Source organism: Rhinolophus ferrumequinum, chromosome 9 (assembly GCF_004115265.2).
Source record: "Rhinolophus ferrumequinum isolate MPI-CBG mRhiFer1 chromosome 9, mRhiFer1_v1.p, whole genome shotgun sequence".
Classification (NCBI taxonomy): domain Eukaryota; kingdom Metazoa; phylum Chordata; class Mammalia; order Chiroptera; family Rhinolophidae; genus Rhinolophus; species Rhinolophus ferrumequinum.
The window spans coordinates 19,305,533-19,329,873 of NC_046292.1; the positions used below are offsets into that span (position 1 = coordinate 19,305,533).

The 24,341-nt window shown below is 43.5% G+C and overlaps 1 protein-coding gene and 1 pseudogene across 4 annotated transcripts in view; one reads left to right on the forward strand and one right to left on the reverse strand.

Annotated features, from left to right (window-relative positions):
• Positions 1–7,834: 7,834 nt before the first annotated feature.
• LOC117026784 (60S ribosomal protein L15-like) lies at positions 7,835–8,446 on the forward strand (annotated as a pseudogene).
• A 2,795-nt stretch (positions 8,447–11,241) lies between these two features.
• PTAFR (platelet activating factor receptor) overlaps positions 11,242–24,341 on the reverse strand; it is a 36,783-nt gene continuing 23,683 nt past the window's right edge. For 3 of the 4 annotated variants that reach the window (XM_033115964.1, XM_033115965.1, XM_033115966.1), the window contains one exon: positions 15,518–18,618. In XM_033115964.1, the coding sequence (XP_032971855.1) occupies positions 17,544–18,618 (1,075 nt within the window). In that variant the 3' untranslated portion in view covers positions 15,518–17,543. Of the gene's footprint in view, positions 11,373–15,517; positions 18,619–24,341 lie in introns of those variants that run through there. The other variant, XR_004423971.1, reaches the window with a different exon arrangement.

The following is a 24,341-nucleotide window of genomic DNA, read 5'->3' on the forward strand; positions in this document are numbered from 1 at the left end:
TTACTCATCTCATTTAGCCCTCACTACCACTTTAAGACCTCAAGATTCTTAACTTTCCCTATTTCACAGGTGAAGGAAAGTATTAGTTCAGATCCTTTGCATTGCAATCAACAATCCACTGAAGTGAACTTTTTCTAAAAAAGGGAGTGGGATCGGAGAAGGGGTATTCATTTTAAGGATCAAAGGGTGTGGCCTGGAATCCATAAACATGAATAATAATAACAGGTAGTGCTTACTTAGCACTCACATGTATTAGGTATTGTTCTATGCACTTTTACTTAATCATTATGGCAACCCAATAAAATAGACATTAATATCATTCCCACTTTCCAGATGAAAACTAGGGCACAGAGAAGTTAAATGACATAGCCAGGGTCACACAGTTAGTAACTGTGACCTTGGATGCATCCACCAAGGTGGTCTGGAACCAGAGGCTACTCATGACACCAATGGTTAGCTAACTACCTACCTAGCTGTTTGAGAGGAAGCTGGGCCTCAGAAATAATCTGGAATGAGAAATTTATTCTTCTCTCTTGCTGCAGACCAATTCTCTCTGGTGGATAATGGTCTTAGCCAGCTCCTGAGTTCCTATCTCCTCCATTTAAGAGGCCAGCCAGACTAAGACTGGAATTCCAGATTCCTGAAGAATAGACTCTAATTGGCTAATTTTGGGTCAGATCCATGCCCCTGGTCCAATCAATCGAGATAGGATTGGGGAAGGGGACAGGGTCACATAATACTAAAAGCCCCATCACATTAAATATGTGAAAATTGGAGGGGCAATTACCCCAAACTGGGGAGATTGCACTGAGTAGTAACTCCAAAAGGTTTCCATTACTGGCAACTGGAGCTCCGATGACTGGATGATTTGTCCAAGGTCATCCAGCAGTAAATGATAAAACCCAGATTCTAACCCAGGTTGGTTTGTCTCTAAGTCTAAGCCCTTTCCTCCATAGCATGTAGTCTCCCCACAAAAATAAAAAACTTTGGTTAGATGCACAAGGTAAGTTCACAAGATAATTTTCATTCAACCACGTTTTGTTAAGCACCTGTAATGTGTCAGGCACTATTCAGGTAGGGGGGGTTACATGGTAAACACAACAGACAAAAATCCCTGCTCTGATGGAACTGACATTCTAGTGATACCATTGAATAAGGACAGAGATCCATCCTGGAGAAATGCTCCTTTGGCTGTGGCCCCAGGTGCTGTGGAACATGGAAAGAACTTGAACTTGGATGTCTGTCATAAACATTGGTTCCTTTTAGTGGCACACACCATTCCCCCTATGGGTTGCAAAAATGGGACCGATTCTTTTCCCTATATCCACACCCTTTGCCACAAAATGTTGCAGTGCTCTCTCACTCTGATGCTGGTCTTAGTCATGTGACTTGCTGTGGCCAATCAGACATAAGCAAATGTGATGCAAGCTAGGGTTTAAAAACCACTTGTGTGATAGGGTTAGTTCCCTCTCATGCCTTTGCCATTATGCCAACTCCCATTTTGCCCAGAAAGGAGGCAGTTATCTCTCCCTGCATTTAGGCAACTGGAGTCTAGCCAGATCATCCATGCTTGGTTAATGGGATGCCCCCACCTGGGTCTTTGAATCTTCAGGGACAGTCTCAAAGACGGGGACAATTGGAGTAGTCATAGGACAGTGACAGTGCCAGTGCAGTGGCGTTGTCCTCACCAGCTAGTTCCTAGAGTGTGGATTTGGCTCCATTAACTGCCCACCCTCCTGTTTCCTTAGGTTGGTTCTCCTGCTTTTCTTTCAATCCTACGATCCACTCAATATCCTTCGAATAGATTCCATTCTAGAATCAGTTTTAGTTCTTGCATCCAAAAATTTTGACTGGTGTAGTAAGGATGATGTCCATTTTACAGAGGAGAAAACCGTACTGGGTTGGAACTTATTTACTGACCTCTAACAGATTGGATTTTTGAGCTCTTTAAGGGCAGGGACTATATTTGATTCATCTCCATGTCACCATCCCCACAAACAGCGTCTAGTAATGTATAGGAATTTTGTGCATGTTTTGGAAAGTAAGAAGGAATAAAGAAAAGGAGGGAGAAAGACAGAGGAAGGGATGAAAGACAGAAAAATGTAAATGGAAGAAAAGGAAAAGGAGGAATTTTCTCCCCCCCTTGAAAGTTCAGGTAAACCTGTTAGCCTTTTCAGATCCATTTCCAAAGGCTTCAGGAAGCAGATGGAGTTTCTAGGACTGCACACCCAGAAATGACAAAATCCCAACCATTCCCGACCATTCCCATTTCAGAGGATAGCAGAACACAAGAAAAGGCAGGGTTTAGAGTCAGATTTGGGGGGTTCACCCCCGCTGGTTATATGACCTTGGAAGAAACCTGTGTCCTGATCTGAAAATGACCTTGTGCATCCTAGTTTTTTGTTGTTGTTTTTTCCCCCCTCATGGCAGCCCACGGTAGCCCAGCTCCAGGGAGAGCCATTGTTCACAATCTTAGCTGTAGAGGGCGCAGCTCACTGGCCCATGTGGGAATCGAACTGGCGACCTCAGCATTAGGAGCATGGCGCTCCAACCACCTGAGCCACCGGGCTGGCCCACATCCTTGTTTTTAAGAGACATGTAGTGCCTGTAGAACGAGGTGCTGGGGATTTCATGATGAACAGACACAGACAAAGCCCTTGCTCCCCTGAGGTTTATAGGCTAGTAGTGGTTGTGTTGGGGAGAACATGTATTAATCAAATGAGGACACAAGTAAACAGAAAATTAAAATTACGTTAGCACTGTCTAGGTGAAATGCACAGTATATAATGTCTATAATGGAATACAATGAGAGTTTGTCATGGGAAAATTTGATCTAGTCCTGCAGGTTGAGGAAAGGTCCATGGGGGATATGAAGGCTGAGTTAGAGGTAATCTGGCAGCCTGCACAGAGTATGTCATGGTTAAATGATGAGACAGAAAATGGCAAGTTTGAGGAAAAGAAAAAAGGTAGAAAAACCAACAGAAACATGATGAAGGCCAAACAAGAGAAATAGATAGGGAGAAGACCCTCCCTGAAAAGTCTTAGAGGCCACAGGAAGAGTTTTTGATCTCTCTCCTAAGAACAATAGGAAACCAGTGTAGTGTTATGAGTGGGTGAGTTACAGAATCAGATTTGCACTTTGGAAAAATAACCTGGTTATTGTATAGAGAACAAACTGAAGGTAAGGCAGAATGAAACCAGGAGACCAGTTTAGATGGCCAGGGCAGAGGTCCAGGCAAGAAGAGTGTCCTGCAGGGACTCGGCTCCCACTCCCCACACAAGAACACAGGATATGTGAGGCCGAAAAGGAACAACAACGGAGCCATAGATAGGGTAGGGGAGTCATACCACTATATTCTCATGGCGGCTGGTCGAGACACAAAAGCAAACATCCCCCTGTACCTCAACGAGGGGCCTTCCTGCACCCTGGTCTCACTGGCGGCTGGGCGAGACACAGGAAGTAGGATCCACATGATCCGCAATCCGCCATCCACGCTTGCTAACCCCACTTGCTAGCTGCAATCTGCCGGCCGCTTGTCTGCCAACCACCAACCTGCCAGCCGTAATCCGCGCTTTCCAGCATAACCACGACAGTTATATTAGTGGCTAATGGCTAACTGGTTACAGCTGCTGATGGCCATCGGATGGCCATCTGATTACAGCTGATGGCCATCTAATAACCGAGCCAGCACCTTTCTGCGTGAGGCTGAGAGCCTGGAAACTGTTCTCTGGGACTCTATCCCCACAAAGAGTTATCAGTTTAGACCACAGTGGTGGCTTGGAGTGGAAAGTGAATAGATTGAGAAAAACAGATGTATTTAAGATCAAGGAGATAAAATTGAAAAAATTTGGTCAAGGATTGGATTGGGGGGAAGGAGAGAATAGACATTAAGGATGATTATTTAGGTTTCTGATTCCTATAACTGGAGGGATTGTGGTGCCATTTATTGAGTTAGGACTGGGTTTGGACAGAAGGTTTTAGGCATCTTGAATTTGGAGGGCCACTGAGATAGCCAAATGGAGATGTCAAGTAGGCATTTAGATAAATTGGTGTGGACTCAGAGATATCTGGGCTGGAGATATAGATATGTGACTATAGTTGGTAATTATGCCTTGGACTCCGTGAGCTTGCCTGGGGAGAGAGTATAGAATGAAGATCGAAGAGGTCTAAAGCTGAAACTTGAGAAAGCCAGTATTTAAAGTCAGGTAAAGAAAGATGAATCTGCACAAGATACATAAGAGTAGCCAGAGGGGTGGGAAGCAAAGCAGAGATAATAGACATTTGTTGCTTTTGCCATCCAGCATCTGCTCTGTGCTAAGCAGAACGACACCTCCCCCACTCAAAGATGTCCATGTTCTAATTCCTGAAGTCTGTGACTATGTTACCTTACATGGTAAAAGGAACCTTGCAGCTATGACTAAGCCAAGAATCTTAAAATGGGAAGATTACCCTGGATTATCCAGGTAGGCTCAATGTAATCACAGGGTCCTTATAAAAGGAAGGAAGGAGGGTCAGAGTTAGAGAAATAAATGTAACAACAGAATGAGAAGTTGGAGTGATGTGGCCATGAACCAAGAAACGTAGGTAACCTCTACCAGCTGGAAAAGGCAAGGGAATGAATTCTCCTGTAGAACCACAACTCTGCCAAAACATTGATTTTTAGCCCCATAAGATCCATTTCAGACTTCTGACCTTCAGAACTGTAAGAATAGAATGTGTTGTTTGAAGCCACTATGTTTGTGGTAATTTGTTACAGAAGCAGTAGGAAACTAATACATGCCCCGTCTTCTTTTGACAGTAGTAGCCCAATTTTGCTTTGGGGAAAGCAGCCCCACTCTAAGCCTATGTACTCCAGTGAACCCGACTGCAACCTGGGGCTCCAATGGTGGGGGAGGTGACCTAGCCTAAGCCAGTCTCCTCATTCCACCCCCCAGCCACATTGATCAATCAGTATTGGACATATGATCTCAGCCAGCACAATCGGAGCAAATCTCAGGATTTATGCTACAGCTGCCGGGAAAAAGAACCTCACTCCTCTTTGCTGAATGTGAATGAAAAACACTGTATGCCTGGGAGTCACTGGCAGCCATCTTGCAACTATGGGAGAAAAACTATCTGAGAATGGAGTCAACACTGAATGGCACAGCTGAGAGAAAAAAAGTGTAACTAGATTCTAACACAAGGCTGTTATTCATCTTGTGCACACTGGGATGGCTGATGGTTATTGAAATATTTCTGTTGTTAAGTAAATGCTGTCCAGAACCCTCTGAGAACAGGAGTGATTTCCCCACTGCCTCCCAGCCACCCTTCTTCTGGAATCCCTGGACTTCCCCCATCATCCAGTAACTAAAGAGTTAATGCCAAGAGGAACAGGGGACTTCCAGGTCACCCCTTCTGAATTTTTTCTGATGGGTCAGTGACAATGCAATGCCAATTGCTAAATATTTTGAATGTTACTCCTGTCCTAATACTGTTATTTGAATCCCTCTATTCAACTGGGTCCAAACATCTACCCCTGGATGATGGTGATGATGATGATGATGATGGAGTTACTTAAGACAATACATTCTTTTTTTGTTGTCTAAGCCAGTATAAGTCAAGATTTCTGTCACTTGGTAATCAAAAGAAACCCCACAAACAGGAAAATGTGAAATCACAGAAACCAGTCAATGAGAGAGTTTTAAGAAGAAGGGAATGGTCAACAGAGTCAAATGCAGCTGAGAAGTCAAGTAAGAAGACTGAAAGCATGTAAAAGTGTAAACCATATGAACCTGTACCATGTGCTCAATAAAAGGAAGCTCCCCTCCCCTTACATCTCCCACAGCTCCATCCAGCAATATTAATATAGGTTAGTTTTAGCTGCATATAACAGAAAACCCAGAATAACAGAGACTTAAACGAGAGAATTTTACTTCTCTCACACGTAAAAGTGGTCCAGAGGTAGGTAGTAGAAGGCAGGAATAGTACTCCACCAATATCATGGGCCCAAGAATAGCACTCCAGCAATTCTGTCTACCTGGCAAGCAGCTTTCATTTTCAAGGTCACTTCAAGGCCAAAGATGACTGCTGGAGCACCAAATTTCAGGAAAAAAAAAAAAAAGAAGAAGGGACAAGTAGAAGGGGCTCACTTAGCTGAGTCAACTCCCTTGAAACAGCATTTCCAGAAGGCCTAGCAACTTGTTCACTTATGTCTCCTTGGCCAGAACTTAGTCACAACACTACCCTTAGCTGTAAGGAAATGTAGCCTTTAAGCTATATGCATTGTGTTGTGTATTGGTTTAATATGACTTCAAATCCACTTGTCTGCGACTTACATGAAGTTGTTTTAATCCACTTGTTTAGGACAAAGACAAGAAAAGAGAAAAAATTGCTTTGATATAAGTATGAAACTGTGTCAGGATGTCATCATTCTTCATCTGTTACCATTGATAAGCAGTCAGCAGCCCAGTTGCTTACGTATCAAGGGACCCCTCTGGGGGCTTATCTATAACAACAAGTGGAGAAGCAACAATGACAAGGGAACATTTAGACTATAAATACTGACTTTGTGAGGACTATTTGAGAGTTTCAGTTTGGGTGAGGCATGGCTTCACTAACCTAAAAACTCCCCAAAGACCCTTGGGTATTCACTCCTGCTGTGAAAAGGGCTACTCTCTTACCAGCAGTGTCAAAAAGCCATACAGGGGCCCCACAAAGGAAGCCAGCCTCCCTGCTAACAGCGGCGTCTCCGCTCCCTAGCAACAGGGTGTTTTACTTTTGCCCTGGCAGCTAGATGCCACCACTTGGTTGGTTGCAGCCTCTCTTGAGTGCCTCCTCGTTTAAAAAGATACACTTCATATTAAATTTGGATTTTATTCCTTTCACTTCCCCTTGCCTGGAGCAATAGTATGACTAATCTGTCATTTGTTTGGAGTATGTTATGTCTTTACCTGGCTTATTAAGGAGATATGACCCTGTAAGTTATTGACTTGTGATATTATAATTCCCACAACGAACTTGTGCTAAATAAATTGCTGGCAAAGGCAGAATGAGTCTCTGAGTACAACTTTGCTGCCTCCCCAAAACAAAACAAAACACTGGTTATTTCAAGTAAAATAGGGGTTCTTCTATTTTAGAAGAGGGAGAGAATAGATCTCAGGCAACCAACAATGTTGCTACAGTTAACTGCTGACGTTCCATGGCACATGTAACAGTGCTGGACAGATTACAAAATGATTTCCTCTCCATGATCTCTCCTAAGCCTTCTAACATATTGTGCAGCCGTTGTCATCATCTCCATTTTACAACGGATGAAACTCAGGCTCAGTTAGGCAATCAGTTACCTATGATAAAAGTGAACTGGCATCTTAAGATGCCTAACCATAGAGCTGGGAGGACTATGGGTGGAGCTGGGCCCCCTTGTTAACTCTCTAGTCCTGACTTCTTGTTAAACTTTGTGGTACCTTCCGGGGGAGGGATGCTAATAAATAGAGAAGCCATGTTGGAATCAGGGCTTTTCGCACGTGTGTGGCTGGTTGGAGCACCAGTCAGAAGTGTGCATTTGCACACTACTGGGGTGACCTCGTTTCTTTTTCTTTTCCCAAATAAACTGCTCTTTTGGTAGATTTTTTTGGAGACGTGTTTTGGCCAGTCGACACCTACGGCCAAATCTAGATCTAACTCCAAAGCCTAAGTTCTTCCCCATTCCCCATCTCGCCTTACTGAACTAATTTTTGGCTGCTGCTGTAGTTCAAATTCATTTGTTATGAAACACCCACAATGTTTTGAGCCATTATCAGGCCATAAGATCAAGTATAGCCTTTCTGTCTGGCCACAGCCATCAGGTAAGCCAAGATGGGTATTTACAAGTACATCCAGGAGCTATGGAGGAAGAAGCAGTCCAGAGTAATGCGGTTTCTTCTCAGGGTGCGCTGCTGGCAGTACCACCAGCTCTCTACGCTCCACAGGTGCCCCCACCCCACCCAGCCCAATAAAGCGCTCAGGCTGGGTTACAAGGCCAAGCAAGATTATGTCATATCAGATTCATGTGTGCCATGGGGGCCGCAAACACCCAGTTCCTAAGGGTGCAATCTATGGCAAGCCTGTCCATCACAGTGTTAACCAGTTAAAGTTTGCTCAAAGCCTTCAGTCTCTTGCCAAGGAGTGAGCTGGGCGCCACTTTGGGGCTCTGAGAGTCCTGAATTCTTACTGGGTTGATGAAGATTCCATGTACAAATTCTTTGAGGTTATCCTCATGGATCCAGTCCATAAAACTATCAAATGGAATCCTGACACTCAGTGGATCACCAAACCAGTCCACAAGCACAGGGAAATGCGATGGCTGACATCTGCAGGCTGCAAGAATCGTGGCCTTGGAAAGGGCCACAGTCTCACCATACTATGGGTGGTTCTTGCCCTGCAGCTTGGGGAAGGCACAATACTCTCCAGCTCCACCATTACTGCTAATATGAGTAATGTTTGTAAAATCTTACCTAATAAACAATTTAGAATCATAAAAAAAAAAGATCAAGTATAAACAATGAACAATGAACTATGGAGAGCAATATTCATCTCCTTCCTTTCTAGTCCTCCCTTCTCTCTCCGCAGTACCCACAGGGTACATAATAAGTGTGTGTGGAGTTACTTTGGGCCACTGCTGTCTCTGGACAGCCCTCAGCCTGGGGCAACAATGGTGCCAACTGAGGAAATGAGGGAGGGTTATCAGCAGTTATCTCAGGAAAGACAGGCTTCCTATCATCAAAGAACAACCAAAGCCCCTCCCCAAGTATCAAATTATCCTCTTCCTAGGAGAGAGAAGAGAAAAGACCTAACATTTATTATACCCATTTTACAAATTAGGAAACTGGCTGAGAAGGTGAAATGATTTGCCCAGGATCACACAGCCAGTGACAGAGCCTGAGATTAAAAAAAACTTGTAGCACTTGCTAATTTCTGTGGTGTAAATATTCCCAACGAGGCTGATTTAAAACTAACTAACATGACATCTCTAAACAGAGTTGGAAAGAGACGCTCACGATGGACTCTCACAAGCAGATCATTGAATAGCAAACACAAAACTATTGCATTTTTAACACATGCCTGCCATTTGCTGGAGTGCAAGGGCAGAGACTTCATCTTTTTTTACTTGTCCTCACAGCATATGGCAGAGTGCTGCCTGTGGTTGATAGGAACACTGGCGGAATGAGGGAAGGACATCCATTCTCTTCTCCCTAGGCCATGCTACTTCACACAGCCACGCCTACCAACAACATCACGTGTATAGAATTTTATTGACTCAGCTCTTTCACACACAGTAACTCAAGCAGACACCACCTTGAATATGATGGACGCACTATGAGAAAGGCTCCTTTGAAAGCCTGAACTTCTCCCTCCTCACCTCACTTCTTCCTACCCCATCCTCCCTCTTTTAAAAAAGTTTTTTTTGAATATGTGGTGACATAAAATTACATTTTAACCATTTTTAAGTGTACAATTCATCAGCATTAAGTATATTCACATTGTTGTACAACCATCTCTAAAACTTTTTATCTTCCCAAACTTCATACTCATTAAACGACTCTCCGTTTCCCTGTCCCCCAGCTGCTGGTAACCGCCATTCTACTTTCTGTCTCTGTGAATTTGAGTACTCCGGGTACCTCATATAATTGGAATCAAAAAATATTTGTCCTTTTGTGTCTGGTTTATTTCACTGAGCATAATGTCTTCAAGGTTCATCCTTGTTATAGCATATGTCACAATTTCCTTCCTTTTTAAGGCTGAATAAGATTCCATGGTATATATACACCACATTTTGTTTAGCCATACATCCCTTGATGGACTTGGGTCGCTCCCATCTTTGGCTATTGTGAATATTGCTTCTATGAACCTTGGTGTTCAAGTTCTTGTTTTCACTCTTTCTTGTGTATATCCAGAAGTGGCATTACTGGGTCATAAGGTAACTCTATGTTTGAGTTTTTGAGGAACTGCTTACTGTTTTCCACAACAGCTGCTCCACTTTACATTCCCACCAGCAATGCACAAGTGTTCCATTTCTCCATAGCCTAGTCAACTGCTGTTATTTTCTGGTTTTATCTCATTGTGGTTTTGATTTGCATTTCCCTAATTATTAGTGATGTTGAGCATCTTTTCGTGTGCCTTTGTCCTTTTGCAGATCTTCCTTGGAGAAATGTCTATTCAAGTCTTTTGCCCATTTTTTAAACGAGTTTTTTTTTCTGTTGAGTTGTAGGGGTTCTTTTTATACTCTTCATATCAATCCCTTCTCAGATACATGATTTGCAAATAATTTCTCCCATTCAGTGGGTGGCCTTTTCTCTCTGTTCAGTGTCCTTTGATGCCCCCTCCTTTCTTTTAAGGAACTGATTCATCATTTCCTTCTGAAGCCAAAATCCCCTGACTCATACTTTTAACCATTGTACTGTGTACTCTGTTCATTCTCAATCTATTTCTCTACCTATCTATCCCCTTATCACTATCTCTTTCAGTCTCTCTTAAACAAAAATCTACTTAAAACATATCTAGCACAACATTCCATTTGTTTGCCTCAGACATTCAATAGAGATTATTATTTATTCTTTTGTTTCGTTTTTTGTTTGTTTGCTTATGCACCTCTCCTTTCAGACTATAAACTTCCTGGGATTAGGGACCATGACAGGCACACCATAAATAGTAGTTGGATGTATGAAGGACGCTTATATTACTCTCCCACTTAATCTGTCACCTTTAATAGGATGTGACATATGTGTGTGCAAGAACAGAGACTATCTTTGTTGTCATACCAGTAATTAGCGCTGTGTCTGGGACATAGCTGGCACTCACAAATGTCTGTAGCACGAATGAATTGAACTGTCTCCTCTTAGACATTCAGTTGTTTTTAATTGTCATCCTATTAAAAGTAGCTCATCTTCAAAAAACAAACCAACAAAATAGAAAATCCCCTGACTCATGCATATGGCAATTCTTCTTAAAACACTCCCTGCACGTATTTTATTTTATTTTATTTTATTTTATTTTTAAAGATTTTATTGGGGAAGGGGAACAAGACTTTATTGGGGAACAGTGTGTACTTCCAGGCCTGTTTTCCAAGTCAAGTTGTTATCCTTTCAATCTTAGTTGTGGAGGGTGCCATTCAGCTTCAAGTTGTTGTCCTTTCAGTTTTAGTTGTGTCGGGTGCAGCTCAGCTCCAGGTCCAGTTGCCATTGCTAGTTGCAGGGGACACAGCCCACCATCCCTTGCGGGAGTCAAACTGGCAACCTTGTGGTTGAGAGACTACTGGCCCATGTGGGAATCGAACCAGCAGCCTTCGGAGTTAGGAGCATGGAGCTCTAACCGCCTGAGCCACCGGGCCTGCCCCCTGCACGTATTTTAGAATGATCTAGGAAGTTAAATTAAAAAGAAAGTCAGACTAGTCATGCTCTATTCCTCTCTTTTACAGTTTCACATTTCTAAGGAAAATTCAGAAAAAGGGCAGGGGAAACGGGATTGTGGGCTAGAGTGAAAAGGGAGGCTGCCTGGAGAATGACAAAACATAACATCTATCACGACAAAACATAACATTTACTAAGTACTTATTTCTTGCCAGACACTGTTTTAAGCAATTTTAAATCCTCAAAACTATGCTATTATATCAACAGTAAAACAATTTGCATTTTACAGATGAAGAAATAGAAGCCCGGAGAGGTTAACTAGTCTGCCCCAAATCACAAACTAGGTGGCGCCAGAAATTGAACCCGAACAACATGGTCCAGAGGACACTTTATGGATCACTACGTGACCCTGTGCAAGCTCTGGGGTCAGAATTATCTGATTTCAAATGACTAATGAATACATGACTACAAACCCATTAGCAATCTGAGAGAAATTCAAACTGAAAACAAGATTTTACTTCACACCTACCAGCAATTTGAAAATTGGATAATACCAAGGGTGGGTGGGGAATTAGAGAAATAGAAACTCTCATGTTAACTATGGGTGGGAGTGTAGACTGGTACAGCCATTCTAGAAGTGATCTGGCAGTTCTTCATCCAGTTAAGTATGAGTGTAGACTATGACCTGAGAATGTCACTCCTGGGTATACATCCCAGAGAAATTCTTACATTGGTGCAGAGGGGAACATTGAGAAGGATCTCCTTACAGCATTGTTTATAGAAAAGGGAGTTGAAGGCAACCTAAGTGTCCATTGCCAGGGGAATAGGTAAGTAAAATGTAGATGCACAGGATGGCAAAGATTTGCATCAGTGAACCAGCTGTATGCACTTTAACACGGTCAAATTGTAAAAACAATGCTGATGGGGGATGTGGGGGAGAGACACGGATCGTGGTTCATAGCCCAATATATGTAAATCTTTACTTTTATGTAAATTTAAAATGAATACACAGAAAATAACTCTACATTTTCGAAGGATACATACAAAGTCAAAGATATTTATTGAATACTCTAGAACTGTTGTGGGGGATGAGACTAGAGGATGGTGATGAAAGAAAACAACATGCATTCACACAGAAAAGTGTACAAGAGAAGTGTCTTGCAAAATGGAGATAAAAGATCTATGCATCCCAGTTCTATCAAGTTATTGCTGTGTGACCCTGGATAAGTCATTTCACCTTTTTGATACTTGTTTTTCTTGTTTGGAAGATGGAAGATATGGGCCTTTACAACTTGTGTCATGAAGGATGTCTACAAAGGAAGTCAATGTAGAATGGAAAGTGCAAGGAGCCAGACAGACCCAGCCGTTCACTCTGTGGCCTTGAGGAATCACTTCACTCTCTAAGTTTTTGTCGTAAATGAGGTGGTCAAGGCAGGGGTTGCTAAGAAGGGGACATTTGAGAAAAACCTTGAAGGAGGGGAGGGAGGGCGCCATATGGATATCTGGGGGGAAAAGTAATTTAGGCAGAGGGAAGAGTCATTTCTACCTATAGGTAATGAATGATGTGAAGTTCCCCTCACAGTGCCTGGGACACAATAAGCGGTCAGTAGCTGTTGAGTGTTCACCCCTTTCCTTCCTCTTACATAGATGTCAGGATCCAGGTGACCACGTAATGTACCTTCCAGCTTCAGTGACAGTGACACTCTGGCTTCGGAACTTCTTTGAAACACTGTGTTCACGTACACCATCCACCTGCAGGAGTGCCCTCTCTAACGGACCACAGGAGCCCCAGCCGAGAAAGAAGTCACTGCTGCTGGGGCTTCAGCCTGCATGGGGTGCACAAGAGCTCTCCAACAGGAAGCTAGAAACAGTGAGGCAGGGGCCCTCGCCAGCTGCTATTCCCCTCTAGAGACTCCTACCCCAGCACTCACCAAAGCTAGGACAGAGCCTAGAGGGACTTGAGTGAGAGCACAGGAGAGAAGGGAAGGGACCCATATTTACTATGGCAGATCTGGGTTGGAATATTATTCTGCCACTTACTAGCTCTTTTACCTTCACAAATCATGGAACCCCTCTGAACTTCGATTTCCCTATCTGTAGAATGGGAATGAAAATGTCAATTCTGCACAGTGGTTGTGAGGACTTCCTGAGACAAGATTTGTGAAAGTGGCAAATATCTGGGGCTCAACAAAAAGTAGGCCCCTTTCCTTCTGTACCAAGTACCTGGGAGGCAGCCACTGTCTTATTCAGTCAGTTTGGGTCCTTATTTATTTTATTTCTGTGGGGATGGAATCAAGGAGGGTATAAGATTGCAGTGAGACAACGGAAAAAAACTGTGCTTAGCATAGTTACTGGACCAAAATAGGTACTTCATAGGTGTTTGTTAGATACCTGGATGGCTGGATGGATGCATGACTGGGTTGTGGAAGAATGGCTTGCTGGCAGGATGTCAGGGGAAACATAATTTGTATTACAGAAATACAAGTCTGCACAAAAACCAGTTGTTTTACAAGAGGGTTTTATTATAACTATTTGTGACCTTAGGTCTCAAGCACAGGTGTAACATAGATGAGTAAAAACAGGCATAAACATGCTCAGTTCTAGTCAGCTATGACGTACACGTACCGCTCTTGTGCCTATGATTCTTCTCGATGAGGTGAGGAGCAGGGGGTTGTGTGCACCAACATTCGCTAACTGACATCACTGGTAGTTCTCTGGGGTGAAGGCTGAGATCAGGGAAAATGCAGGATGAGGCCTTCTTGATGTACAAGATAGCTTGGAAATCCTGATTGGTGATATTTCTTTGAAAGAATTACAACTTAGCTTTTCCTATCATCCCTGTCACCATTGCAAGAAGTGAGAGACATAGATTAGCAGCCAATTCTGTGTTCAGGGCAGTTTCATTCTGTGTGCTGTCTGCAATCCCTTAGCCCCTCTGAGTCCCATGTTCCCCTTGGTAAGATAAAGGAATTGGACCCCTGCAACTCCAAAATGTTCTGATCCTCTGAAAAATCCCTGACATCTGTTTTTAAAATGGGGACATAGAACTTTGGAAGGATATGAATTAAATGCCTTCCCTAACTGTTCCTGAAGGGTCTCTTAAACCCTTTCACAATAAGTGCATGTATATGTCAATATGTCTGTTTATGCTACATCCTGGGAAAGCAGTAAGCTTTGGAGACATGTCTCAATTCTAGCCCTTCCGTGGGAAACTGTAGATCCACTGATGATTAAGGTTCAGTTCCTGCCCCAGGGTAGGGAGGACAGACACTGAAGTGGAAAAACTTCAGTAACCAGAGGTTTAGGTTTTAAACCAGAGGTTAAGGTTTAAAAAGTTGGAACCCTTCCAGCCCAAAATGCTGCTAGAAGGAAGCCAATGACCCTGCCTGGAGGACTTCAGGAAGGCTACCTGTGGGAGGTATTCTGGGTCAAAAAGAAGAGAGAGCAGCTGAGGAGGTCAGAACCAGGTAGAGGTCACAGGGGGTGGAAAGGTGGCTGTATTCAGGTGGTGAGGGGATCAGCAAGGCTGTAGCATGGGCTACAAAGTACAATTGTCCCCCCACCCCCATGGGCCCGAGGTGTAAGTGAGACCTCGGCCCGTGCGTTGCGGCAACATTCTGGGAGAAGCAGGGGTGCTCACAAGTTACCATCTCGGAACTGTCAGACTTATTCTTTGTTGAGCACTTCCTGCAGGCAGACCTTGTACACCTTATATACATATTATAGCAGTGTTTCCTGAAGTGCGCTATCTAAGTCCGTGGGGCATATGAGGTGACTTCAGACAGAATACCAAGAACAAAATAATTACTTTCATAATTATGCTTTATGTTTATGCTTACCTTCCATGTTTGGCAGGTAGCATTTGTTTTTGTTTACAATTTAGTTACAAAGTATCCTTTTTAAAAATTTAAGTTTTAAAAAGTGAGTCGATTTAAAGAAAAAACATTTATTAAGTAAACATACAGCTGGTACGCAAAAATTGAGAAAGGGGTAGATGAATCAATGAAATTCAAGAAACACTGTGCTTTAGCATACAAGCATTTATCTCATTCAGAGCTCTTTTGGTTGCAAGTAATAGATAACTCAAATCAGCTTAAGCAAAATGAGAGAATGTGTCCTAACAAGGGAGTCTCACAGGCCCCAAAGGAAGGGAGTCTCACAGGCCCCAAAGGAAAAAGTGCAGCTGTGTCTCAAGAAGGGCTTAGCCTGGAGGAGGAGAGTCAGCAGGCCCCTGGAAGCACCACCCCCTCCTCTCTCCAGGCTCCTGGGGTCTCCTTCTCGTCTCTGCCTTGCTTTACACATCTTCATCTTCTCTCGGAGCAGAGCCAGTTTCTCTAGTACACTCATGTATGTGGCCGCCCTCCACTACCCTCCCAACTCCCCTCATATACATATAGATAGATACACACATGTGGAAACACACACACTCACAGCTCCAGAGTTTATAAATCTTCAGGTGGGTGACCTACAGAGCCTGGAAAAGGATCCCTGAATCTTGCAACTTATTCCTGAGAGAGGGAACCTGACTGGCCCAACCTGAGCCAGATACTCACTTCTTATCCATTCAGCTTCTATAGGAGGATTGAGGGGAACAAATTCTCAGAAAAAGGTAGAATCTGGGTGGAACAGTCACCCTGATCAAGAGGTATCTGCCTCCACAACTTAATTCACTGCTCATAACAACCCTATGAGGTAGGAAATTCAGCTCGCCATCCATCAACAGGAAGTGACAAAGCCAAGACGTGCACCCGGGTCTGTGTGACACCAAAGCTCTAGTATGCTATCTATCTGGTCACCAGCATAAGTCCAGCCTACAGCTACCATCCCAGACCCAAGCAGGTTACTGGCCCTTTGGGAGACAGTTATAAAAATCATCAATCCAGTGCTTGCCCAGTAGACAGGGAACAAGGATCCCAACTTCATGCAGAAGCTAGCTGGAAGGGAGGAAAATTTCTCAGATGGCCTTCAGGACTCTGGAAATCAGAGAAGTCTCCTCCAAGCCCTGGGTCTGGGGCTTCCAGGTTCATACTGCGGATACCCAGCTCAGGGTGTGACAGGAGGCTCATTTGAAAATATTTGCTGAATATCACAGGCAGGCATTTAGAGATCCTCAAGAAGTTGGCACTTCTCTTCTGCACCCAGAATTCAAGTGTCTGCTGGCCCTTAAGACCATAACTCTTCCTCCCACCTCCTGGAATCTAAATTAGGAAGGGCCCTCTAGGAAGCGAGGCAGGGAGAACTGATAGGCTCCTTTTACTCTTGGAGCCTCCCACACACACAGGCGCTTCCCAGCCTAAGCTCCTGTTGTCATGGAAGCCTCTGAGCATCACGGTGCCCTAGACAGCCCGAGTTTGGCTTTGAGGGGCCTTTGCCCACCCCCACCGCGGGTGGCTGCCCTATAGGAGGTACTTCATCAGGGTCTGTTATTGAGACAGATGGATGGATGTGGCGCTTGTGTCTCTCCCACTCCACAAGAGCTGACCCTGGCCTGGGGTAAGGCCTGTGCAGAGAGTCATATCAGCCTCGGGAAACAAGCTCTCTGTCCTCGTGTTTGGTCTATGCATGTTTTATCTTCTCTGGTCACGACCATTCAGGACAGGCGGTCGGGTGAGTGGGGAGAAGTTTCCACTGAACTATTTCCCTGAAGCAGTGTCACAGAGACCTTTTTCCATGGATGGAGACAAGGTAGCACCATCCTAGCTCAAAAGTCTGCCCCAAAGATACTGCCACGCCGCCCAGGGAGTGTCTCTTTCCCAAAACCCCCTCTCTACCTTTATAGTAATAAAGGGAATGATTGCACAAAACTTTAGGCCATACTCACTTGGGGCTGCTGCCCTGCTCAGGCGAACTGGGTGGCTCAGTCTTCCCCCAAGGTTTGCCCCTGGCCCTGACTTTTCTCCCAGAGCTATCTATCACATTCAGGCACCCAGGATGAGGTCATCAGCCAAGGTTACTATGGAAGATTCCAAAGGTGCTAAAGGGGTTCATTCAAGTTCTGGATTTTCCAGCAGTCTGGCTCTGCCATCATCCCCATCTTGAGGAGGTAGTCTCTATATCTAGTGGGCCCCCAGTGCCCAGGGAGGAGGTGCCCAGACCACAGCAGATACCCCTCTTTCCCCCACATCAGTAGTGATGTCCATGAAAGAGAAGCCTCTGGACCGGGCCCCAACAATCAGAGACTAATTTTTGAGGGAATTGACAGGGATATGGTTCAGCGGCATGACCACTTCGGTGCCAGTCTCCGTGGTGGCCAGAGGGCATTTCCGGCTGCTGCGCAGGCTGTGGAACTTCTCGGTGAGGTGCTTGCGGAACTTCTTGGTTAGGAAACAGTAGATGATGGGGTCCAAGACACAGTTGGTGCTAAGAAGGCAGAGGGTGATCTGATGAGCATCGTTAATAGCCTGGTGGAAGGCGCTGTCCTGGAAGCCCAGCTCGGCCAGGGTCCAGGGCAGCTGTACCATGTGGTGAGGCACAAAGCATATGATGAACACGGCCAAGACCATGCAGACCATCCACAGTGCCCGGCGCTTGACTTCCGCGTTGCGCTGCAGCTGCGTGGGTTGCATGAGCAGCGTGCGAATGATGACCAGGTTGCAGATGAAGATGATGAGGAAGACGACGAAGAAGCTAACCACAAGGAAGATGTGAATGATGAGGACTGGCATGCTGCCCTTCTCATAATGCTCAAAGCAGCGGGTGATGTTGCCTGAGCCCGCCTTGTTGGGCACTACGTTGGTGGAGTCCAGGACAAAGAAGTAGGATGCAGCACCTACAATGGCCACCCAGATGACCAGGGACAAATAGATGCCACGCTTGCGGGTGGTGGCCTGAGCCGTCTTGATTGGCCGTGTCACCGCCTGGAAGCGGTTGTAAGTGATGACGGCCAGGAAGGCCACTGAGCAGTAGGTGTTGATGAAGAAAAAGCAGCCAGTCATATTGCACAGGAATTTAGGGAGAATCCAGTCTCCCTTATGGTAGTAGTAGACAATCCACAGGGGCAGGGTGACCAAGAAGAGCAGGTCGGCCATGGTGAGATTCACCATGAAGATCTTTATCTCATTGAGTTTCTTGGAAGGGTAAAGGCGGACAAACACCCACAGCACGTAGCTATTGGCGATGACTCCCAGCACGAAGATGATGCTATAAGCAATCGGGAAGAGGGTGTATCGGAACTCGGAGTCCACACGAGAGGAGTCATTTGTCGCCATCGCTCGGGGCTGCAAGCGGTAGCTGTTTACTGTGTCCTGCCTATGCCTGGAAGACCACACAGGAATTCTGGTTAAGGAAGGGCTGACAAGGGACTATCTTATTTCATCACTTCCAAGACTCATTTTGTACATTTTTAAAGCTCTAAAATCAGTGGCATCTTCCAACTATTTGGCAGCATTTTTTTTCTTTCTACATAAAATAAAGGTGTGTTTCTAAAATGAATGCCATCTGCGATTCAATAAAATCAATGGCAATTCAGTTTCTTTTCTCTTGTTCTTTTTAAAATATACCTTTGTATTCTTTGGCTTATTTTGACCTAAAGTTTTAGATAATCTATTTCTAGGCATAAAATATATAATATAAATTGTTAATATTCTGACAAAATTTGAATATTTTTCTTTTAATGAAATTTGAAATAAAAATGTTGACGGTAAATGTCCTATATTTAAAAAGAATTGATGTGCTCATAAAAAATCTGGAAAATACAGAATATGAGGGTCATCCAGGGAATGAAATACTAGCCAGTCATTAGAGAGAACAAGTTAGAACTGACTGTCCTGATATGGAACGTTGTCCCAGGATAATATTGTGAAGTAAAACAAAACACAAAAAAGTTTTTGTGACCCATTATATATGTGAAAACAAATGAAAAAGGATCTAGAAGGTACACCTCAAAGAGTTGACAGTAGTCAAAAGGAAGTTTATTTACTTTATACTTAATGTTTGTTTTTACTTTTAAGGTGTTCTTATTACTTTAATCATTAAAATTTTTTAAATATAATTTAAAAAGAAAAGTATACAGTGGAGAAACCCAGACGACAATATTGTAACCAAGTGATCAAGATTAGCATCGTCATAGTCAATAAGACGTATCATGGACCTCTGATATGATGTACTGAAAAGGACACAACATCACTTCTGCGGTGTTCTTGCCAAAATGCAGCATCTCAATTTAGTCATGAGAAAACATCATTTAAACCCAAATTATGAGACATTCTACAAAAATGACTCGTCAGTACTGATCAAAAGTGTCAAGGTTATAAAAGACAAGGAAAGATTCAAGAACTGTCAAAGATTAAAGGAAGACTAAGGAGACATGACAACTAAATGTAATGTGGGATCCTGGATTGTATCCTGGAACAGAAAAGATCATTAAGGGGAAAACTGGTGAAGTTCAAATAAGATCTATAATTTAATTAATATTGTATCAACATTCATTTCCTGGTTTTGATCATTGTATTATGCTCTTGTAAATTGTTAAAATTACAGAATGTTGAGTGAAGGGCATACAGGAACTCTTTGTACTGTTTTGCGACTTTTTTGAAGGCCTAAAATTATTTCAAAATATAAAGTTTTTTAAGTATATTAAAAAAAGATTAAAACTAGCCATAATCCCAGTACCCAAAGTCTGGTCCATTTTTCAACAGTCCCTTCCCCCACCCCACTCTGCATCAGAACCAGTTGCTCCCTCCCCTGCCCTCCCCTCTTGTTCCACCCAGTATGTTGCCATTTCATGAGCCTGGACGCCCCTCTGATGATGTTTGTTGCTGTGGACAGACTCAGGGAAGCAGCTCTGGCAGAAGGCATGGCCTGAGACTCAGATGGGATTAAGTGGGCCTGAGGCACATCACAGCTTATCGTTATCGTGCAGTGAAAAGAGCACAGAACTGAGAAATGAGAAGCAAGGAAGATAACGCTCAGGAGCACCTCTTTTGGAGCCAAGTAGCCTGCTCGGTGCATCCACATGCACTATCTCACTTGACTCTCACAAAAGCCCTTTGAGAGCAGAGGTAAAATCCCCATTTTACAGAATAGGCAACTGAGTAGAGAGTAGTTGTGTGACTTGTCCAAGGCCACACAGCTGTTAAGGGCGGGAGCCAGGATCTCAAATTCAGTTCTGTATTCATTTGTTTGTTCACACATTCATCCAACAAATATTTCTGAGCACCAGTAGCATGCCAGGCTCTCTGCGAAGCACAGGAGAGACAGGGCGAACACAACGAACAGAGCCCTTCACTCAGGAAACTCACAGGCGCACAGGGGAGATAAAAGCAATGTAAACAAATACAGTTGCTATACAAAGAAAATGGGGTGCTGACATGGAGATTTTTAAAAAGAGGTCTACTTAGAAAGGAGGTGACATTTCAGTTGAGGCCTGAATGAGGAGCAGAGAAAGACAGAGAGATCTGCTTGGGTCCAGGACCAAGGCAGGAAAGAGCTCGATTGGTTCCAAGAACTAAAAAAAGGCCATCTGATGATCCTTGCCTTGACCTCCCACTGCTACTCCATCCTCATTTTGTGCCACCTTTCTACCAAGCTCCAGCCAAAAGGGACTTTCCAGGTGGGTCTTCAAACCTGCTCAGATATTTTCTACTTGAACCTCATTGCATACCATACCATTGCCTCGAACGTTCTTCCCTACCAGCATACTTCCACCTGGCCATTCCAACCCATGCTTCAGACCTTAGCTGAATTTCACTTCTTCAGGAACGTTTTCACTGACCCCGGGGCCAAGTCAGGTCTTGGCTTCCTGTATTTCTTTGTAAATATTAGTGCAATTGTAATCGTATTTGTATTTGTGTGATTGTTTAACACTCTCCCACTTGACTTTGAGCCCCAGGAGAACAAGGACCTTGTCTACCTAGTCAACACCTATTCCTAGCACCATGAACCAATAATGAAGGAACGGGTGATAAGCCTTGTTAATTACACTCATCCCTTAGGGAGCCCAGAGCAATGACAATGAAAACACTTGAAAAAGCTGATAGATACTTATAGGTGAGTTTAAAGAAACAACTGAAAAGAAAAAACAAGAAAGGAAGGAAGGGAGGGAGGGAGGGAGGGAGGGAAGGGAGAGGGAGAGGGAGAGAGAGAGAGAGAGAGAGAGAGAGAGAGAGAGAGAGAGAGAGAGAAAGAAAGAAAGAAAGATCTGGCTCTAAATGGAATTTTGTTGAGAAAATTTTTGTGCTTTGTTTCATTTAGTGTGGTAGTGATTTGTCTATGATAAACTAAATAAATGTAGCTTCCATTATTCCAATAAATCATTGTGATTCCTTTAAAAAAAAAAAAACCCAAAAATTCACCCTCAGGTCACACTGTGAATTACATAGTTGATTTGAATTACACAGTTTTATGCTGCATCCCCAAAAATGCTAGCTTCTACTCTGCTGGGACTTTTCCACTGTTAAAGGTAGCCCTGCCATCTGATCCCGAAGCTCTAAGATAATAGTTCTCAAAGGGGGGTTCCCTGGAAACGAGGGAGGAAAGAGGGATCTCTTTGAGACCTTTCAGGGGATCATGAGATCAAAACTATGGTCATAATAATACCAAGACATTATTTGCCTTTTTCACTGTGTTGACATTTGTGCTGATGGTACAAAATGGTGAGCAAAACTGCTGGCTCCTTAGCACAAACCAAGGCAGCAGCACAAACTGTAGCAGGAGTCACATTCTCCACAGCCATGCACACAATGTAAAAAAAAAAAAAAGAAAAAGAATAAATAAATAATGAACCCCTGCCCCCCCCCAAAAAAAGCCAATTTCACTTTAAAACGTCCTTGATGAAGCAAGGAAATTACTGCTTTTATTAAATCTTGAGTACACATCTTTTTAAATATTCTGTGTCAAAATGGGAAATCTGCATGAACCACTTCTGCTGCAAACTGAAATACAGTGGTTGTCTTCGGGGAAAGCACTTAACGCAATTGTTTGAGTTGTAAGCTGAACTTTTTTGATGATCACAATTATCACTCGAAAAAATGACAAACTAAGGATTTTCAGACTTGAGTATCTAGCAGACATTTTCTCAGACATGAATGAGTGAGCATGTCACTTCAAGGAAAACAGTGTTTATTGCCAATGACAAAATTCAAGTTTCAAGAGAAAATTCAAATTTTTGGAAAAATTGTATCTGTCAGCAGGAGCTTGACAGCTTTCCAACACTTAAAGCATTTTCTGATGAGATTGATGGGGATATTAATGAATGCAATTTTTTGATGTCTTATAATGAAAGGTCAGTATTTGGAAGACCTGTATAACTCAGTGAACCGATATTTGCCAAATGAGGAAGGCACAATGTTTCAAAATTATGCATAGGTAAAAGATTCAAAGGGTAATATAGACCAATATATCACAGGGTAACAGATTACAAAAAGTTCATTAATCCGATCCAGGTTTCACATTGCAACTAACCTTTAAGAAACTACCATTTGTGAAGCTTTGATGTAATATCAAAGAAGAGGATCACCAATTATCTGAAAAAGATACTAAAATATCCCTCCCTTTACAAATACCTGTCTGTGTGAGGGCAGATTTTCTTCATGTATTTCAACCAAAACAACATAGCCTCACAGATTGAATGCAGAAGCAGATACGAGAATCCAGCTGTCTTCTATTAAACCCAACATTAAAAAGATTTGCAAAAAAATGTAAATCAATGGGAGTCTTCTCCTTAAATTGTTTGTTTTGAAAACTCTAGTTATTTTTCACTAAAAATGTTATTTGTGTCAACATGGAATGAGTTTCTTATTGGTTTTTATATTTAAACACACAAGGTTTTAGAATGTCTTGGCTTTAACTTTGAACATTGAGAGCTATAACCCAGGTACACAAAAGTTCCCTGGGGGCTTCAAACATTTTTAGGGATATAAGAAGTTCCCGAGACCAGAAATTTGAAAATTGATGCTCTACTACCTCAGGCCCCGCTCCCTCTACCTGAAGCCCAGATGCTGTTCATCTGGGACTGACCTTGCTTTTTTCTCCTGCTAGGCCCCCATGCCTTGGGGGACCCTGTTCCTGGGGCCTGAGAGAGGCAAGGAGGCAGCCCACAGCTGGGAGTTGGTGGAGCTCCTCACTCTGGGTCTTTGAGGAAGTCACATCCCTACCCATCCCCCACCTCACCCCCACCCCCATCCCTAAGTCCATCTCTTCCTCTCCTTGGGTTTAGGCTCCAGCTCAATGGGGTGGAGGCAACTCTCCTCCAGAAACTGTCCCTCTCCAAGCAGAGGACTCAGCCCAGGACATCCTCCTGGGCCCTGGCCACTGTGCCATGCCTGCCAAGGCCTATTGAGAAAGTCCTCCCACCAGGACCAGGACTAGGCAGGGTAAAGCTGATGAGGTGCCCTCTTTGGTACTAAATGTAAGGGGGGCACCAAAAACTTCAGTAATCAAGATAAATAATATTTTAATGCAATAGTTTAAAAAATCAAAATCGGTATTACTGAGTCTTCCTTTTGCCTCAGGCTCTAACATGGCTCTGCCCGGCCATAATATGGCTCTGCCTGCCCACTGTTACCATCCTGTCTTTGGGTAACATTTTGGTTTTTGACAAACTCATAGATATAGACAACACATTGATGGTTACCAGAGGTGAAAGGGGGTAGGAGGAGGGCAAAATGGGGAAAGGGGGTCAAACATACGGTGATAGATAGAAACTAGACTTTTGGTGGTGAGCACAATAGAGTGTATACAGCTATCGAATTATAATGCTGTATACCTGAAACTTACATAATGTTATTAACCAATGTTACCTCAGGTTTTTTTAATGGTATTTTGTTGATGGACTTTTTTCTGTGTTCATTGATTTTTTTTTTTAATCATCTCACTGTGTGAATGGGGCACACACACAGGTTAGCCCAACTCACCCATTCAGTCACTCGTTCATGCATTCATTGGACAAGCACTCCCTGCTCCAGACTCTGGGCAGAGTCCGGAGGCCTCAGAGAACAGAGCCAGTCTCTGCCCTTCAGCAGCTCACAGACCATTTTGCA